Consider the following 15,314-nt stretch of genomic DNA (forward strand, 5'->3'; position numbering starts at 1 on the left):
TGGGACTGCAGCGCAGCAGACAAAATGGAGCGTCCATGGGTGTAATCCATGGACTCTGCCTGACCGTCAACAGCTTGCATGCATGCACGCATGCTAAGTCGCTTCAGTCACGTCTGACTCTGTGCAACCCCGTGGACAGCAGCCCACCAGGCTCCTCTGTCCATGGGGTTCTCTAGGCAAGAATTCTGGAGCGGGTTGCCATTTCCTTCTCCAGTCAACAGTTTAGGCCTAGTGATCTTTGATGATGAGCCTCAGGGAAAAGACAGCCTAAATTCAAAGTCTGACAAGCTGTGAGAGTCTGACAAGCAGGAAAGGTGGAAAGTCCTGAATGCCCCAGGCCAAGATCCAGCCCCCTCCTCCTGGGTTTTAACTCCAGGAAACCCACCAAGTTATCCCAGTGGAAAAACCAAAAACACACCTCCACTGACTCTGGCAGGAAGAAAGGAAGAGTAATTGTGCGAAATATGTCCAGAGAATTCTCTACAAGAGCTCACTCCCCGGGGAGAGCATCACTAGAGCCACAACCCATCCTGAAGGAAGGGGCTCGCCGCACAAGCCTTCCTGCCTCACCTCAGTGCAGGGTGGGGGGGTGGGGGGCAGGGATAGGCTGAGAAATCTTGTGAAGGTGGCTTTGCAGAGACACAAGACAGGAGAGGACTGGGCTTTAATTGTAAGATTATAAACTGCTTCCCTTTCCCATATCCATGGGGCTCCAGTGTAGGAACAACAGGTCACAGATGCAAAAGCTGCATATACAAACTATTTAAAAAGGACTTGTGTGAGTGGAGTGAGTCAGACAGGGAAGTAGAAACATCATATGATATCCCTTATATGCAGAATCTAAAAAGACATGATACAAATGAACTTATGTACAAAAGAGAAACAGACTCACAGACTTAGAGAATGAACTTATGGTTGCCAGGGTAAGTTTGCGATGGACATGCACACACTGCTCCATTTAAAACGGATAACAAAAAAGGACCTGTATAGAACAAGGAATTCTGCTCGACGTCATGTGGCAGCTTGGACGGGAGGGGAAATGGGAAAGAATGGATACATGCATGGGCTTCCCAGGTGGCTCAGTGGTAAAGAATCTGCCTACCAATGCAGGATACATGGGTTCAATTCCTGGGTTAGGAAGATCCCTTGAAGGAGAACATAGCAACTCATTCCAGCCTGGAGGGCTACAGTCCATGGAGTTGCAAAGAGGTTTGGCTGAATCCCTTCACTGTTCATTTGAAACTATCACAGCATTGTTAATCAGCTATGAGTGCTAAGTTGCTTCAGTCATGTCTGACTCTTTGCAACCCTATGGACCGTAGCCAGTCAGGCTCCTCTGTCCATGGGAATACCGGAGTGGGTTGCCATGCCCTCCTCCAGGGGATCTTCCTGACCCAGGGATCCAACCTGGGTCTCCTACATTGCAGGCAGATTCTTTACCACTGAGCCACCAGAGAAGCTCTTTTACTGGAGTGGGTTGCCATGCCCTCCTCCAATCAGCTATATTGCAGTACAAAATAAAAAGTTAAATAAAACATAAATAAAAAGGAGTTGCTTCCAGGGAACCCAAAAATACCAGGGAAGACAAAAACAAGGATGTCAGAGGAAGCTGAAGCTTCTGACACCTACAGCTGCAATAAAGAGTAAACTCAGCCCAACTCCCAGTCAGATTAACATAAAACCTCACACAAGTTCTCATCAGTTCAGTTCAGTTCTGAGATAAATGTCCTAGGGTACAACTGCTGCATCCTTTGGGTGCTAGAAGTGGACGTTTTTAAAGAGCATACCAAACTCTTTTCCAGAATGCCTGCACCATTCCACATTGCTATCAACAACATAAGAGTGATCTAGCTTGTCCACATTCTAGCCAGGATTGTCTAGAAATAGTGGTCACCATTTTTTTTTTTTTTTGGCCATTCTGGTAAGAGTATATTAATGGTTCATTGTGAGTTTAATTTGCAACTCTCTAAATGTTAGTGATATTTAACATCTGTAGTAAAATATCTGTCACATGTTTATTTTCTAATTGGGTTGCTTTTTGTTTTTACTAATGAGTTTTGAGAGTCCCTGATATATTCTTGACATTAGTTATTTGTTTGGATATATGGTTTTCAGACACTTATCCCCAATCCACGGTTCATCTTTTCAAACTCTTAACAGGATATTTTGCAGAGCAAATTTTGTGAGATCACATGTATTTTCTTTTTATGGATCTTTGTTTTTTAGCAAGTCTAAGAACTTTTTGTGTAGCCCTACCTGCTGAAGATGTTCCTGTGTTGTTTACAGTCATGTGTGACTCCACAGTTGTCTCGAAACAGAAAGATGTCATTAAAAGGGACATTGGTTCCGATAGGATTACGCACATTGACCTTGAGGAATTAAAAGGGAGGTAAGGCAAGATTTCTGACCCAGCAGGGAACCCAGGTTGGATCTTAAGCCTAGGGAACATGACAGGGAGTCCTTACCTGTCATGAGTCCTTAGCTCTCCTATTACCTAGTTCAGGTAAGGACTGAACTAGGTAACATTAGAGTCTAGAGTCAGAAGGTGATCTGGCGGTTAGCCATTGCCTAGGAAAATAGTAGAAAGTCAATGTGGGACCAGAATCCTCGTCACTGGAGCTACTAGCAATTATAGAGATATTGACAATCTCTGTGCCCAGCAGCAAATTTGATTCCAGACTTACAGATAAGAAACAAGTCCATAGGAACTGTCTCCAAATACAATTAAAGGCAAGGAGTCAAGATGATAAATTTAGACAGGTGTGTAACACAGGATAGTCCTTGATAAATTGATTGTCTATCCATATATCATTAATAATCCATCTAGATATGTGTTCATTTCTCTGACTACCCATAATCTATCTGTCATCTATCTATCTCAGTAGGTTGGTAGAGGTTGATGATGGCCTGAGAGCGAACTAGAGGTTTGTTGATTACAATAACTTCTAGTCCCCTTTTAGAAAGAAATATCAGGTGGCTTAGGGACAAGCCCCTTATCAAAAAACTACAGAAAATTAAGCCAAGAGTCGGGAACCATCAAGGTTAGCTACTCATATTCCCCTTCTAAGTGAAGCACTTGACAAAGGGATCAAAGACAGTCATTTATTTTTATTAAAGTGTCTTCTTACTGGAAGCCAGAATAAAAGCAAGATGGAGCTGAGTCATCCGTGTTGCTCTGGGATCTTAACTGCCTTCCTTATTTATCCCACACGGTTGGAGTGCCACACAGCATTTCAGAGACTTCTGGCAGAGACCTATAAGTTCTTCATTTATCTGACAAGACTCGATGCACTTCCCTTTAAGCTTGTAGCACTTCTCATCAAAAAATCCACTCCTGGCTACACAAGGAAGAAAGAGCCACCTGGATTAATTCTTCTCTCATAGATGCCTACTTACCAGGTACAGTCATTTAATCAACCAATGAGGATTTCTTTATGAGTTGTTATAGTGCCTCATCTCAGTGAGATGGCAGTGGGCGAGTGTTTCCCATTTGACTTTCCTGTCATTTTGTCACACAGGATGAAAGCCCAGGAAGGACAGATCTGTCTTCCAGCATGTTGGATTAGGTTGGGTTGGGGGGGTGGGGGGAACTTTGGCAAACAGAAGCTAATGTTCTTTATCAAAATCTGTTGGGACATCATCAACTTGTTCTTATAAACACCTGTGTTGGTAAGCTTCCCCAACACACTCTCGAAGTGCTATTTGGTGAGGGTGGAGCAAGACCTGAGGCAGGGGAGATGTCCCAGGGCTGCAGTGAAAAGAAGTAAATGCATAGAAAGCAAAACGTTTACTGTAGTGAATAGAAGTTGAGAGATTGCTTTAAGAGGCTCAGTCTCATTTTCTCACCACATTCCATCAAAAGTGTTCAAGACCAGGAAGGTGGACTCTGTTGGGAGTGGTTCTCCCAGACTTTCCTTCTGCTGCTCTGCACTGGAGGCCAGTTCTGGCCTTAGTACTTGATGAAGAGCAACCACCGGAGTAGCCAGTTTCAACTTAAAGACAGGCAGTGCATCTTTTCTTTTTTTTTTTTTTAACATTTTGTTTTGCTTATTTTTTATGTTTTTGGCCATGGCATCCCATGCGATATCTTAGTTCCCCAACCAGGGATCAAACCCGTGACCCTGCAGTGGAAGTTTGGCCTGCCAGAGGATTCCCCAGGCGGTGCATCTTAGCAGTATCAACATTTTAGAGTTGCACAATTTGGGTGTATGTAATGAAAGTGTCAAATGTACACAAATTGCAATTCACGTCAACTTATAAAGGCACCTAATTCACATACCTATAAAATTAAAACCAGATGGATTAGTGTCAGCATGTGTGCTAATCATATGAGCATCAGCATGTAAGTTTATAAGTTTAAATACCGCAGTATTTCAAAGCTCAGTGAACGCTGGCTCCCACCCCAGGAAACTACACTCCTTCTGCCGTCCTAACAGCAGAGGGCTGTCTCAGGCCAGGGGTGCTGGACCTCACTCTGACAAGAGTCCTTGTGATAGGTCCAGTTCACAGTGATGGCCCAGAAAGAGAACGCCTCTGGAATGAGCACGCGCCCTCGTGCCTACAGGGCTTCTTCTGGATCATTACAGACACCATCGAAAGGGTGACATAACCCCGTGCCTGCCTGTGTGTGCACGCATGGCTCATTGATAGGTCAGTTTCATTTAGTTACATTAGATAACTTTATAGTATATCATCTTGTGTTCACTAAGGATGAGTGATCTATAAAGAGTACCTTGGTCAGTTTCCAGCGTGTCCACCAAAGCCAGTGGAAGGAACAGTTTAGGTGCTAGATCCCCACATGTGTACTTGTCCCAGAATCCGCTCACACAGGGTGACTGCAGCAGAGCAGACCAGAGACATGCACAGCTGCCATGGGACTTCTGAGCATCAAGTCAGGGGGTATCACTGGTATTTGGTACAAACTCGGACTCACTGTCTCTTCTAGAAAGCCCTTCAATCAGCTCTCCAGGATGTCGGACAGGCCTGGCCTTGGACTATAATTTTGGGTGGGATCCAAATGGAGCCCTTGGAGGTCCTGGGGTTGATGACGGGGGTTCTGATTGGGAAAGGACCTTTCCCCTCACTGGGTCGAGACAGACCCAGCTTCATGTCCTGGCTTTGCTCCTGCTTCTCTGCTGGACTTTGAGGAGCTGCTCAGCCTATTTAAAGTTTAACTTCTACAGCTATGAAATACATGTAACATGTATTCATGTATTGAATTATGTAACGTGTATATAACATGTAACATGTAATTTGCTTGGCCTTCCAAGCCAAAGAGGGTTGCTATGAATATCACTAAATTAGAGGTAAGACGGAGTCTCCCTTAAAGACTCTGGCACTTGAGAGAGAAATGCATTTCATTACATGACGGCTTCATCTCAGCATCCAGCACTACAATCTGTGATTAAGGAACGGCAGTTTAAGCTTTCCTGTTTTAAGTGCTAACACCATAACCAGCGTGATACACAGTGTCTCCAAGCTCCACCCCCTTTTCTTATCCATTTCTTCCTTCCTCTGTCTCTCTTCCCTCCCGGACTTAATCTCTATCACAACTATTTTTAAAGAGATCCACCAATAGCTAACCTTGCTTTTAATTTTTTTTCTAAGTTTTTGTTAGTGAGTGTAAGACTGGGGAGGACCAAAAGCTTTCTTTCCTGGCATATTGTGATGTCTTCAAACCTGTGACAGTCCATCTTAGACAACAACAAATGCAAAGGATTTCCAGCAGAGGCATTAGAGGAAAATAGCCTCTGGTCCCCTCTGCAGGGCTCCTGGGCTAAGAGGTGGGGGGGGGGGGGGGGGGGTGGTCACAGCATTCTAGAGCTAGCTATGCCCGGGAGCTCACTGAGACAGATCCTCTCTCTGGGCCTCCACCTCCGATAACCTTCCCTGCCAAAGTGCTCGTTTTACCTGGGGCCAGAAAGAAGAAGACAGCAAAGAGAAAGAGGGACGTCCTCATGACTTGCAGGTCTTGAGAGATCAGCACAGTGACCACGAGGAAGGAGCAGCAAGCACCCACATTTATAAATTTCTCCAGCCTGATAACTTCTTGATCAGTGAGGCGTGGCAGAAGCAAAGATGTGCTTGTGCTCCTCTCAAGATAGCCCACGGACACCTGGGTGGAGACGAAGACCTGAACTGTCCAATTTAACCCTCCCCCTTGGGAGAGAGGGAGTGCGATGCCTCTCTTTAGGACAAGGTGGAATTAGGGGGCTATGCATCCATCCATATTGCCCCACTGCTATGATTGCTAATGTCAAGATACCTTAGAAGCATTTGTTGAAACAACCATAAACCTCCCCCAATATGCATACATATGACTGATTCACTTTGCTGCACAGCAAAAACGAATACAACATTGTAGAAAAACTATACTCCCATAAAAATTAATTAAATCAACAACAACAGGCCAACCACAAACGCCTCAAAAGCTATGTTATGGAAAGGTGGTTTTCATATGTGATCTGGATAAGTTCACTAGTTCATTTCCTCATGTTCTGCTGATATCAATAAGTGACTGAACATATAAATACATTTGAGAAAACAGACATGTTTCTGAGCAGAAGAATTCCAATCGGTATTTGTGGATACTCCCGATCCAGGAGCTGGAGCTTAATTATTTCAGTTTAAAGGAAAATGAGTTGCTTTCAAAGAAGAGACTGTGGAAGGAGATCACGTAAGACTGGGGGAGCCTGGCAGGAGAGCCTATCAGGTGGTCAAGGTCATCTCAGGAGGGGTCCGTCACATTCGCATTATGTAACCCTGATGTGATGAATGGGTTCGGAAGGACACACCACTCTGTGTTCTCCTTCTCCAAACCCCAAACCCAGTCCCCGTCAGGAGAAAACATTAGAGAAACTGGAATCCTGGCGTTTACCATGTAGTCATGTCCTACTGTGACTTTCTCTGTTTTGACAAGTATGAGTAATTTTCAACATGGACGTTAACATTGGAGGCACTGGGGGCAGTGAGTAGGTGGTCACACTCTATACTGTCTTTGCAACTTTGCAGAAAATCTAAAATTTTTCCAAACTAAAAACCGTATTTTAAAAAGCAATTGGGGAATATCCTATCTAACTTCGGCCTTTGTCAGCATGCTTTTGTTAGATATTTCTTTATGCATATCCAGTTAGGAATGATTGACCAAAACAATGTGTTTTCTCCTATTTCCTTCCAGCCTCACCTAAGCAGACTGAAGCCCCCAAGGAAAGACAAACTTCCGGATATTTTCAGTGATACACAGTTTCATTTATCTTATCTATTATCTTGTCATCTCGTTGATTTTTAAAATTTATTTGTTTTTTGGTTGCACTGGGTCTTCATTGCTGCATGCGGGCTTTCTCTCCTTGTGGCAAGTGGGGGCTACTCTCTAGTTGCGGTGCGGGGCGCCTCAGTGCAGTGGCTTCTCTTGCTATGGAGCACGGGCTCTAGAGCACAAGCTCAGTAGTTGTGGCTAATGGGCTGGCTTGCTCTGGGGCATGTGGGATCTTCCTAGACCAGGGATTGAATCCATGTCTCCTGCATTGGCAGGCAAATTCTATACCACTGAGCTACCAGGGAAGCCTGATAGGGGTATAACTTTTAATACCCATGGTTTTTTGTGAGTGTGTGTGTTTGGTCTATTAGCTCCCTAGGTTATTTCATCCATTTTCGTAGCTTTACTTATTTTTTGTCCAAACCTTGAGGCTTGTGGTATCTTGTGGTATCTTGTGGTATCTATCCCAACCAGGGATAGAACCCAGGTTCTCTGCAGTGGAAGCAAGGAGTGCTAACCACCGGACCACCAAGGAAGTCCCAATACCCGTGTTCTTAATGAATTAAAGAGGTGTGGTAGTTATGACTTTGGTCTTCTCAGTGGGGTTGTTACAGGTTCAAGGACTCAGAAATAGGCAAAATGACTGCTACCCCTCCCTTTCTCCTTGGGAAAGTTAGGGACAGCACACCTGAAAGCCAGGGAAGTGATACTCCACGATTATCGAGCTCTTACAGGGCACCAGGGCTCCTGGGAGCATTCCATGTGCTCAACACATTCTTGTCATCATCACACCAGATCCTCAGACCAGATGGAAGAGGTAGGAGAGTGACTGTGCTCACTCTCAACAACTGTGAGCTGGTCCTTGCTTGACAGATGAGCTCGCTGAGCTGGGAGAGTGGGGTGGGGCTTCCTCCTACTCCCCGCACCAGGACTGAGCTGCCCCGGTCTCTCAGCTCCTGGCCTGGCGTCCCTTCTACCAGCCCAGTAGGCATTCCCCCAACACAAGGACCTGTGGAGGCCAAGGGCGTCACCCTGGTCCTTGATCCTGGGAAACGGAGCATGTAAGTGTGCTTTCTTTATGGATTCACTTCACTGACCAAGAGCACATTGCATTACTTTCAAATATAAGGGAGCCTTTCGTCCTCTCAAAGGAATCCCAAATCTCCCTTCTGAAGAGTCTTCCCGCAGAGATGGCGCCGAGCAGGAAGATGTTTTATTTTGTCTTGGCCTTCTTCTTCATGCTGGCTCAATTTCCGTCAGGTAAAAGAGAGTAGATGGGATTTTGACGGGGCAGATCATAAAACTTGATGACTCTTCTATGTACCACCCTGAAGAGGAGAGACAGTCAGCTCCCCACTGCACTTCTCATGGCAATTCTTGAACTAGCAGTAGTGTTTTCTAAAAGCAAACTATGATTCCTTAAAAAAAAAAAAAAAAGAAACTTATTGGATACCAGGAGTTCCAGCCTTCAAAAATAGAATAAAGATTCAACCTCTGTGAGCTGGGAAAGCTCTTACAGAGTGTTGTGTAAAAGTTTTCCCAGTGTTATTTCCCTGCATTGGTTTTCATATTCAAAATGTGCTTTGTTTTGAATTTAGGGTGCCAGGCAGGACTCCAGTATTCCCAGCCACTTTCAGCAGGTAAGATAAATCCCTCTTTTACTTTTAGGAACTCTGGCCCTGTCGGGTATCTTGAACTTCCAGAGACAAAGAAGCCGTGGAAATAGAACTAACTGCCTGATATCCCAGACCAACTGATAACCAGACTAACTCCACCTTTTCTTCCTCTTGTTCTAAGTGTCATATCTGGATTTTTCCATTTCACAGGGAAACCTCTTTGTTATTGGTTTGTCATTTTGGTCATGGAGCTTTGGATTTCATGGCTGTTCTCATGAGATCATGGTACTAACTAAACCAAGGTCACAGGACCAAGCTTGTACCAGCCAATTAACTCTGCTCTGAGAGCACGCTTACCCAACTCTTAACAGCCTCTGCTCCTAAATCCAGTAAACTGTGTCCCGAATGTATACCAGTGGTCTAAGAAGGAGGTCAAGGTGGTTCAGTGAAAATCCATCACCACTGCAGATGACCTGTTCATAATGAATAGCCCAGTGATCTTTTTTGTAAACTCACCCAGTATAGGAAAAAAGCATATTATAAACAGAACTGAAAGAAATATTCCTGGGTAATTCTAAACATTTAGAAGTGTCCAGACAGAATTTCAGAGTGGGAGAGCGACTAAGGTTGCCTCTATCGCTGAGTGCTTACTATGTCCCAAGCAAGCTCTTAACAACTTTATGTGCATTATGTCATTTGATCTTCAAAACATCCCTTTGAGGCAGATAGTATCATAACCACGATTTTTATAGAAGATGAGACTAAGCAGTTTAGTGAGAGGACACATAGCCATTACCTGGCCCAAACAAACTGAACCGAAGTCTTGAAACTCTACCCTCAAAGATCTTTCAAAACCACAAGATCTCTCTCCCATTTTCATTTTGTAACTTTTGCAGCAGCATCAGGTATGTATTTTTTTATAGTTCTGTAACATACATGACATTGTCCAACTGTGCTTATACTTTTGACCCATGCAGTTGTTAAACATATAGAGAAAGGGATTGCATCTTCCTTTTGCTTAAACATTAAACTCCCCAACTCTATTCTGAAAAAAGTGGAGGTCTTTGGAGAAGTCCAGGCCGTTTCTTGAAAACACTCTTTATAGTCATAAACACAAACCCTCCCTTCTTCTATGGCCTTGGGGCCTTCCCCCATTCCTAGAGAGTCCTCAGGAAAGTCAAGTCAGAAGCTCTTTCTTGGTGCAGGTGACGTATCTCCCTGTGAGTTGTGCTGGCTCGGTCGGGGCAAATGCAGGAAAATATGCACTGAGGATGAGAAGATTGTTGGAAATTGCAAAGTGAACTTTTTCTGCTGCCGGCGGAGGATCCTGTAAGCCGCACCAGCTCTCTTCTGGCTTTGGAAATGGGACTGGATGTTCAAGGAAGGTGGAGAGAAGTTATGTAGCTTAACCTAGTCATACAGTCAGTGTGAGTTCAGGGTCACTCTCATTCCCTTCCCTCTTTGTTTTGTTCCTTTGCTGCTTTTTGAAGACAATCTCTAAAAAGGTTGCCAGTGGGGAAGGAGAAGGCAACAAAGGGGGGAGTAGCAGGTGGGGGGTTAAGAGGCACGAACTGTTATGTATAAAATAAATAAGCTATAAGTATATATTGTATGGCATGGAAAATAAAAATATTTTATAATACCTTTAAATGTAGTATAATCTATAAGACATGGAATCTCTATGTTGTACACTTGAAAAAATGTAATACTGTAAACCAACTATACTTAAATTTAAAAAAAGTCAAGACATGAGTTGGTACCTAACAGCTACTCACACAGTCAGATACTATTACTATATATTTATAGAGTCCCTTATAACTTATGAATCTTGCCCATATACTTTTCTCATATGACTCACAAACATCTTATATGGTAGATTTTATTGTCCTTGTATATATTTGAAGAAACTGAGACCAGGGAGGTTGTCATTTGCTCAAGGTCATAGTTGGAAACCAGCAAAGGATGTGCAGATCACCTCCATGTTCTGTGTATTCATCCTTATGGACTAATTCTAACACAAAATAAATGGACACGGCATCCGCATCACTGTTAATGGAGTTATAGTTCTGTAACAAATTACTTTTTTCCACATCATTTCTTTCTGTGCCAATATGTTGTCACTCACTTACTCTAGTACTTATGGTGTATTTTTATTGACTATCTTTGACATAAAACTATGTAAATTTAAGACATACATATTAGTTTGATACATTTCTACATTATAATATGATTCTGTTGTAGTGATGTTGAGCACCTCTATCACAGGACATACTTATCCTTTCTTTATACTGTTTGGATAATTAAGTTTTAGTCTCTCAGCAAAATTGTCATCTGTATTCATTATACTGTGCATTAGATCTCTATGGCTTATTTACTACCTGTTGCAGGTTGGTGCCCTTAAACAACATTGACTTCAGCCCTCCACTCCCATCTCCTGGTAACTACTATTTTACTCTGTGTTTCACATGTTTGGCTTTTTTAGAGTCTACATATAATAGATAGCGTTCAGTACTTGTCCTTTTTTGATGATCTCACTTAGCATAATGTGTTCAAGGTCCATCTACATGGCATTAAAATGGCCAACAGGTACTTGAAAAGAGGATTAACATCACTACTCCTCAGGGAAATGCAACTCAGAACCACACCTCACACCACTCAGCATGGCTATAATCAAGAAGACACAAAACAACGGGTGTTAAAGTGTATGATGTGTATTTTTTAAAAACATCTCACATCTGCTCAGTTAAGGTCCAGGACACCAAGTTTATGTTTCTCTTCTCTTGCGATCCCATGGACTGTAGCCTGCTAGGCTCCTCTGTCCATGGAATTCTCCAGGCAAGAATACTGGAGTGGGTCGCCATGCCCTCCTCCAGGGGATTGTCCCAACTTAGGAATCAAACCCAGGTCTCCAGTATTACAGGCAGATTCTTTATCTTCTGAGGCACCAAGGAAGCCCTTCTCTTCCTGCCAATGGGTGAAATGCTACAAATTAATTTAAAAGGTTCAACATAGGATATGTATAAATGGTTGACTCTATAACTTTGCCTTATGAAAAAATTTGCAGTTCACAAAATAAAGGTCAAAATGATAGGCCCTACTCAAACTTGCTTACCCAGTTTTAATATATGACTATGTTGCTCCACATTTGAGAGGACCGTGGCCTCATTGGTCTTTCTGCGCTCAGATCCATGCCTGTCTTTTTCCTACTTTGCTCTGTATAACTGGCATATTGTCTGCAAAGTACATTCTCTAAGCTTTCTGGTTTTTCTGGCTGGTATCAGTCTATTGCAAGTGCCTGGCAGCTGAATGGTGGATAAGAGAACAGGAGAACTCAGGGTTTCCCTCCCTCACTATCTCTTTTGGTTTCAGCTTCTGCATTCAGGCCCAGCTCTCACCATCTTGTCCTTGTTCCTGAACTCACACCAGAGCCTCTTGTTTTTCCTCCAACCATCCAGCAGAGGGGTATTTCAGCTGTGGCTAATGTTAGGGAACTGTGGTGTTGGAGAAGACTCTTGAGAGTCCCTTGGACTGCAAGGAGATCCAACCAGTCCATTCTGAAGGAGATCAGCCCTGGGATTTCTTTGGAAGGAATGATGCTAAAGCTGAAACTCCAGTACTTTGGCCACGTCATGCAAAGAGTTGACTCATTGGAAAAGACTCTGCTGCTGGGAGGGATTTGGGGCAGGAGGAGAAGGGGATGACAGAGGATGAGATGGCTGGATGGCATCACTGACGTGAGCCTGAGTGAACTCCGGGAGTTGGTGATAGACAGGGAGGCCTGGCGTGCTGCGATTCATGGGGTCGCAAAGAGTCGGACATGACTGAGTGACTGAACTGACTGACTGAATGTTAGGGTTGCCTCACTGCTCTCATTATACAAGTTCAGTTCTTTCAACACTTTATCACCAGCTGTCCAAATTAAATTATTTCTTCAAGCTTCTGGTGAGGGAACCATTTCATGTCTGACATGAATGTAAATAGATCAGACAACAGAGCCTGAATATTTACATTTGATCAGTTGTTCTCCAGAAGAGATCTAAGACAGAATGCTTGTGGGACTCTACAGTGTTTCCTTCATTTTCACAGGAAACAGTTCAGGGAAGTGGCTAGTGGAGGATCTGGTTCTAAAAATCTGGGTGAGTCACCATCTGCCAGAGGATGGTCCTTCTCCCTGGATCTCCACAGTGAGTGTGCAGCTGATGACTCAGAGAACATCACAAAGCCAGGGTACTCCTTACTCATCCCACATCCCATACTGCTTGACTCCAAAACAAAGTATTCTGGATCTGAACTAATGCTCTTTTACAGAATTCATGTACATGTCTCAGAGTCCTAGGGAGTGGAGGATCAGTGGTTGTGCCCTGTTATTACCTTAATCATTACCTTAAACAGCATCCAGAGTCAGACGGCTTATGGTCTCAGAGGGTACCTCTCATTAACACTCAACCATTCACAAATTTCCCTTCTTCCTTTTGCTCTCTCCTCTCTTCCATACTTTGTTCCTTTTAGAACTTCTGTATTCAGTTACCTCTTTTTCCCTGAGACACCCGATCCTTCCTACAGAATAATATAGTCTCAGCTCACATTAGCTTCTTGTTACTTGAAAAGTCAGTCCTTTCAGATGTCAAGCGGATGCCTCAGATAAGTGTCTGTTGATTCCTCAGTAAATTATGGAGATCTCTGATTATTGGTTTCCGCTGAATCTTCTGAAGAGGAAGGTTCTAGGTGATGGATGGGGCAGAGAAAAGTGGCAAGGAAGAGAGACCCGGGGGCTGGGCCTCTCCTACAGTGTCCCCACTTGAGTTGGTCTACATAATGCTCCTGGTTAGCAAGCTCTGAACTCCATCAATTCTGAAGCTGTAGCTTTTGTAGGCCTTATGCTAGACGGCTAGTACCCTTTCCTGGTTCTGGGTTCCACTTGAAAGCCCTCTCACAATAACTGAAAGGAAACAACGGTGCCTACAGAGCAAGACGGATCAGTATGGGCCGAATTCCCAAAAGGCAGAGGACAAAACGCTAAGCATCATTAATTTCCACAGTCCTGACTGAGGTGCTAAACCGCAAAGGTAAGGAGAGTAAAGAGGCTAACCTCAAAACGCGTTCTGAAACACTTACCCTTGTACCTACTTGAGGGTATAAGAGAAAACTAGAGAAGGCAGGGACAGGGTTTCTCTGTGGTGCTGTGACTGTGACTTCACTCAGCCTCTCATGGGGAAAGGTGAGGAAAATATCACGTTCACATCAATGCTTAAGAGACTAAATTCAAGGAAGGCTGCCTGGAGAGCTAGACAAGTCACCCTGTGGTGCTCACGCCTGAAAAGAGCTGTGGCTGGGGCCGCCTCCGACGGTAGGACAAGAGCAGAAAGCGCCGGGGAGTTGCCCTTAGGATATTGGGCAGAGAGATGGGTGTGATTCTCACAGACCACAGAAAGGAAAACGGTGAGAAGAGATACACCATGTACACAGTCACCAAAAGAGAGCTGTAATGGTTACACGAAAAACAGACAAAACAGACTTTAAGACAAACCGGCCACTAGAGACAAAAGAACATTTTTATAAAAAGTAAACCCCGTGAGACCTCATCTACGGCGCAGCCCATCCAACAACAGCACAACACAGATTCTCTCGAGTTCACATGAAGTATTCTCGAGGACTGGCCATATGTTAGGCAGAAAACATTCTCAATAAAAAGAGTTGAAAAAAAAAAAAAAAAGAGTTGAAATCATAGAAAATATGCTCTCCAACCACAAGGGAATAACAGAAGCACACTTAGGAAAGTCTCAAATGTGTTAAAATTAAACCACTGCTACTGCTGCTGCTAAGTCGCTTCAGTCGTGTCTGACTCTGTGCAGCCTCATGGACTGCAGCCTACCAGGCTCTTCCGTCCATGGGATTTTCCAGGCAAGAGTACTGGAGTGGGGTGCCATTGCCTTCTCCTAAAATTAAACCACACACTCCCCCAAATAAATAATGAGCCAAAGAAAAAAATCGTAAGAAAAATTAGAAAATATTTCAAGGTGAATGAAAATGTAAAAAACAAAACAAACAAACAAACAAAAAAACCCCACAAAACTTATGGGATGCAGCTAAACTAATGCTTAGAGGAAAAAAATTATAGTTTCAAATGCCTGTATTTAGAAAGAAGAAAGATATCAAATCAAAAAACTCATTTTCTACCTTTAGAAACTAAAAATGAAGAGCCAACTAAACTTTTTTTTTTTAGTATTTGGAGCTCATTCTGTATTTTGGAGTGAAAAGATGCCCTTTCAAAGCCATCTTTTGATTAATAATAATATTACTATTTTATGTAAGCAGTTGAATGTTTAGGCATACAGTTGTTAATAACATTTTGTATTATTTTGCTGGTAATGGCAGTCTTGCGTGTGTAGTCTTTTGACCTCTACTCAGCAACAAAAGGCAAGTTCAGGCTGGGAACACTTCTT

At 43.4% G+C, this 15,314-nt stretch overlaps 1 protein-coding gene across 1 annotated transcript; it reads left to right on the forward strand.

Moving 5' to 3' along the window:
• Nucleotides 1-7,894: 7,894 nt before the first annotated feature.
• On the forward strand, nt 7,895-10,437 carry LOC113884827 (beta-defensin 105-like). Its single transcript, XM_027529831.1, has 3 exons — nt 7,895-8,515; nt 8,854-8,895; nt 10,077-10,437. Exons 1-3 carry the CDS (start codon nt 8,446-8,448, stop codon nt 10,202-10,204), a joined length of 240 nt encoding a protein of 79 aa, XP_027385632.1. The 5' UTR covers nt 7,895-8,445; the 3' UTR covers nt 10,205-10,437.
• Nucleotides 10,438-15,314: the final 4,877 nt, after the last annotated feature.

This window comes from Bos indicus x Bos taurus, chromosome 27 (assembly GCF_003369695.1).
Source record: "Bos indicus x Bos taurus breed Angus x Brahman F1 hybrid chromosome 27, Bos_hybrid_MaternalHap_v2.0, whole genome shotgun sequence".
Lineage (NCBI taxonomy): Eukaryota > Metazoa > Chordata > Mammalia > Artiodactyla > Bovidae > Bos > Bos indicus x Bos taurus.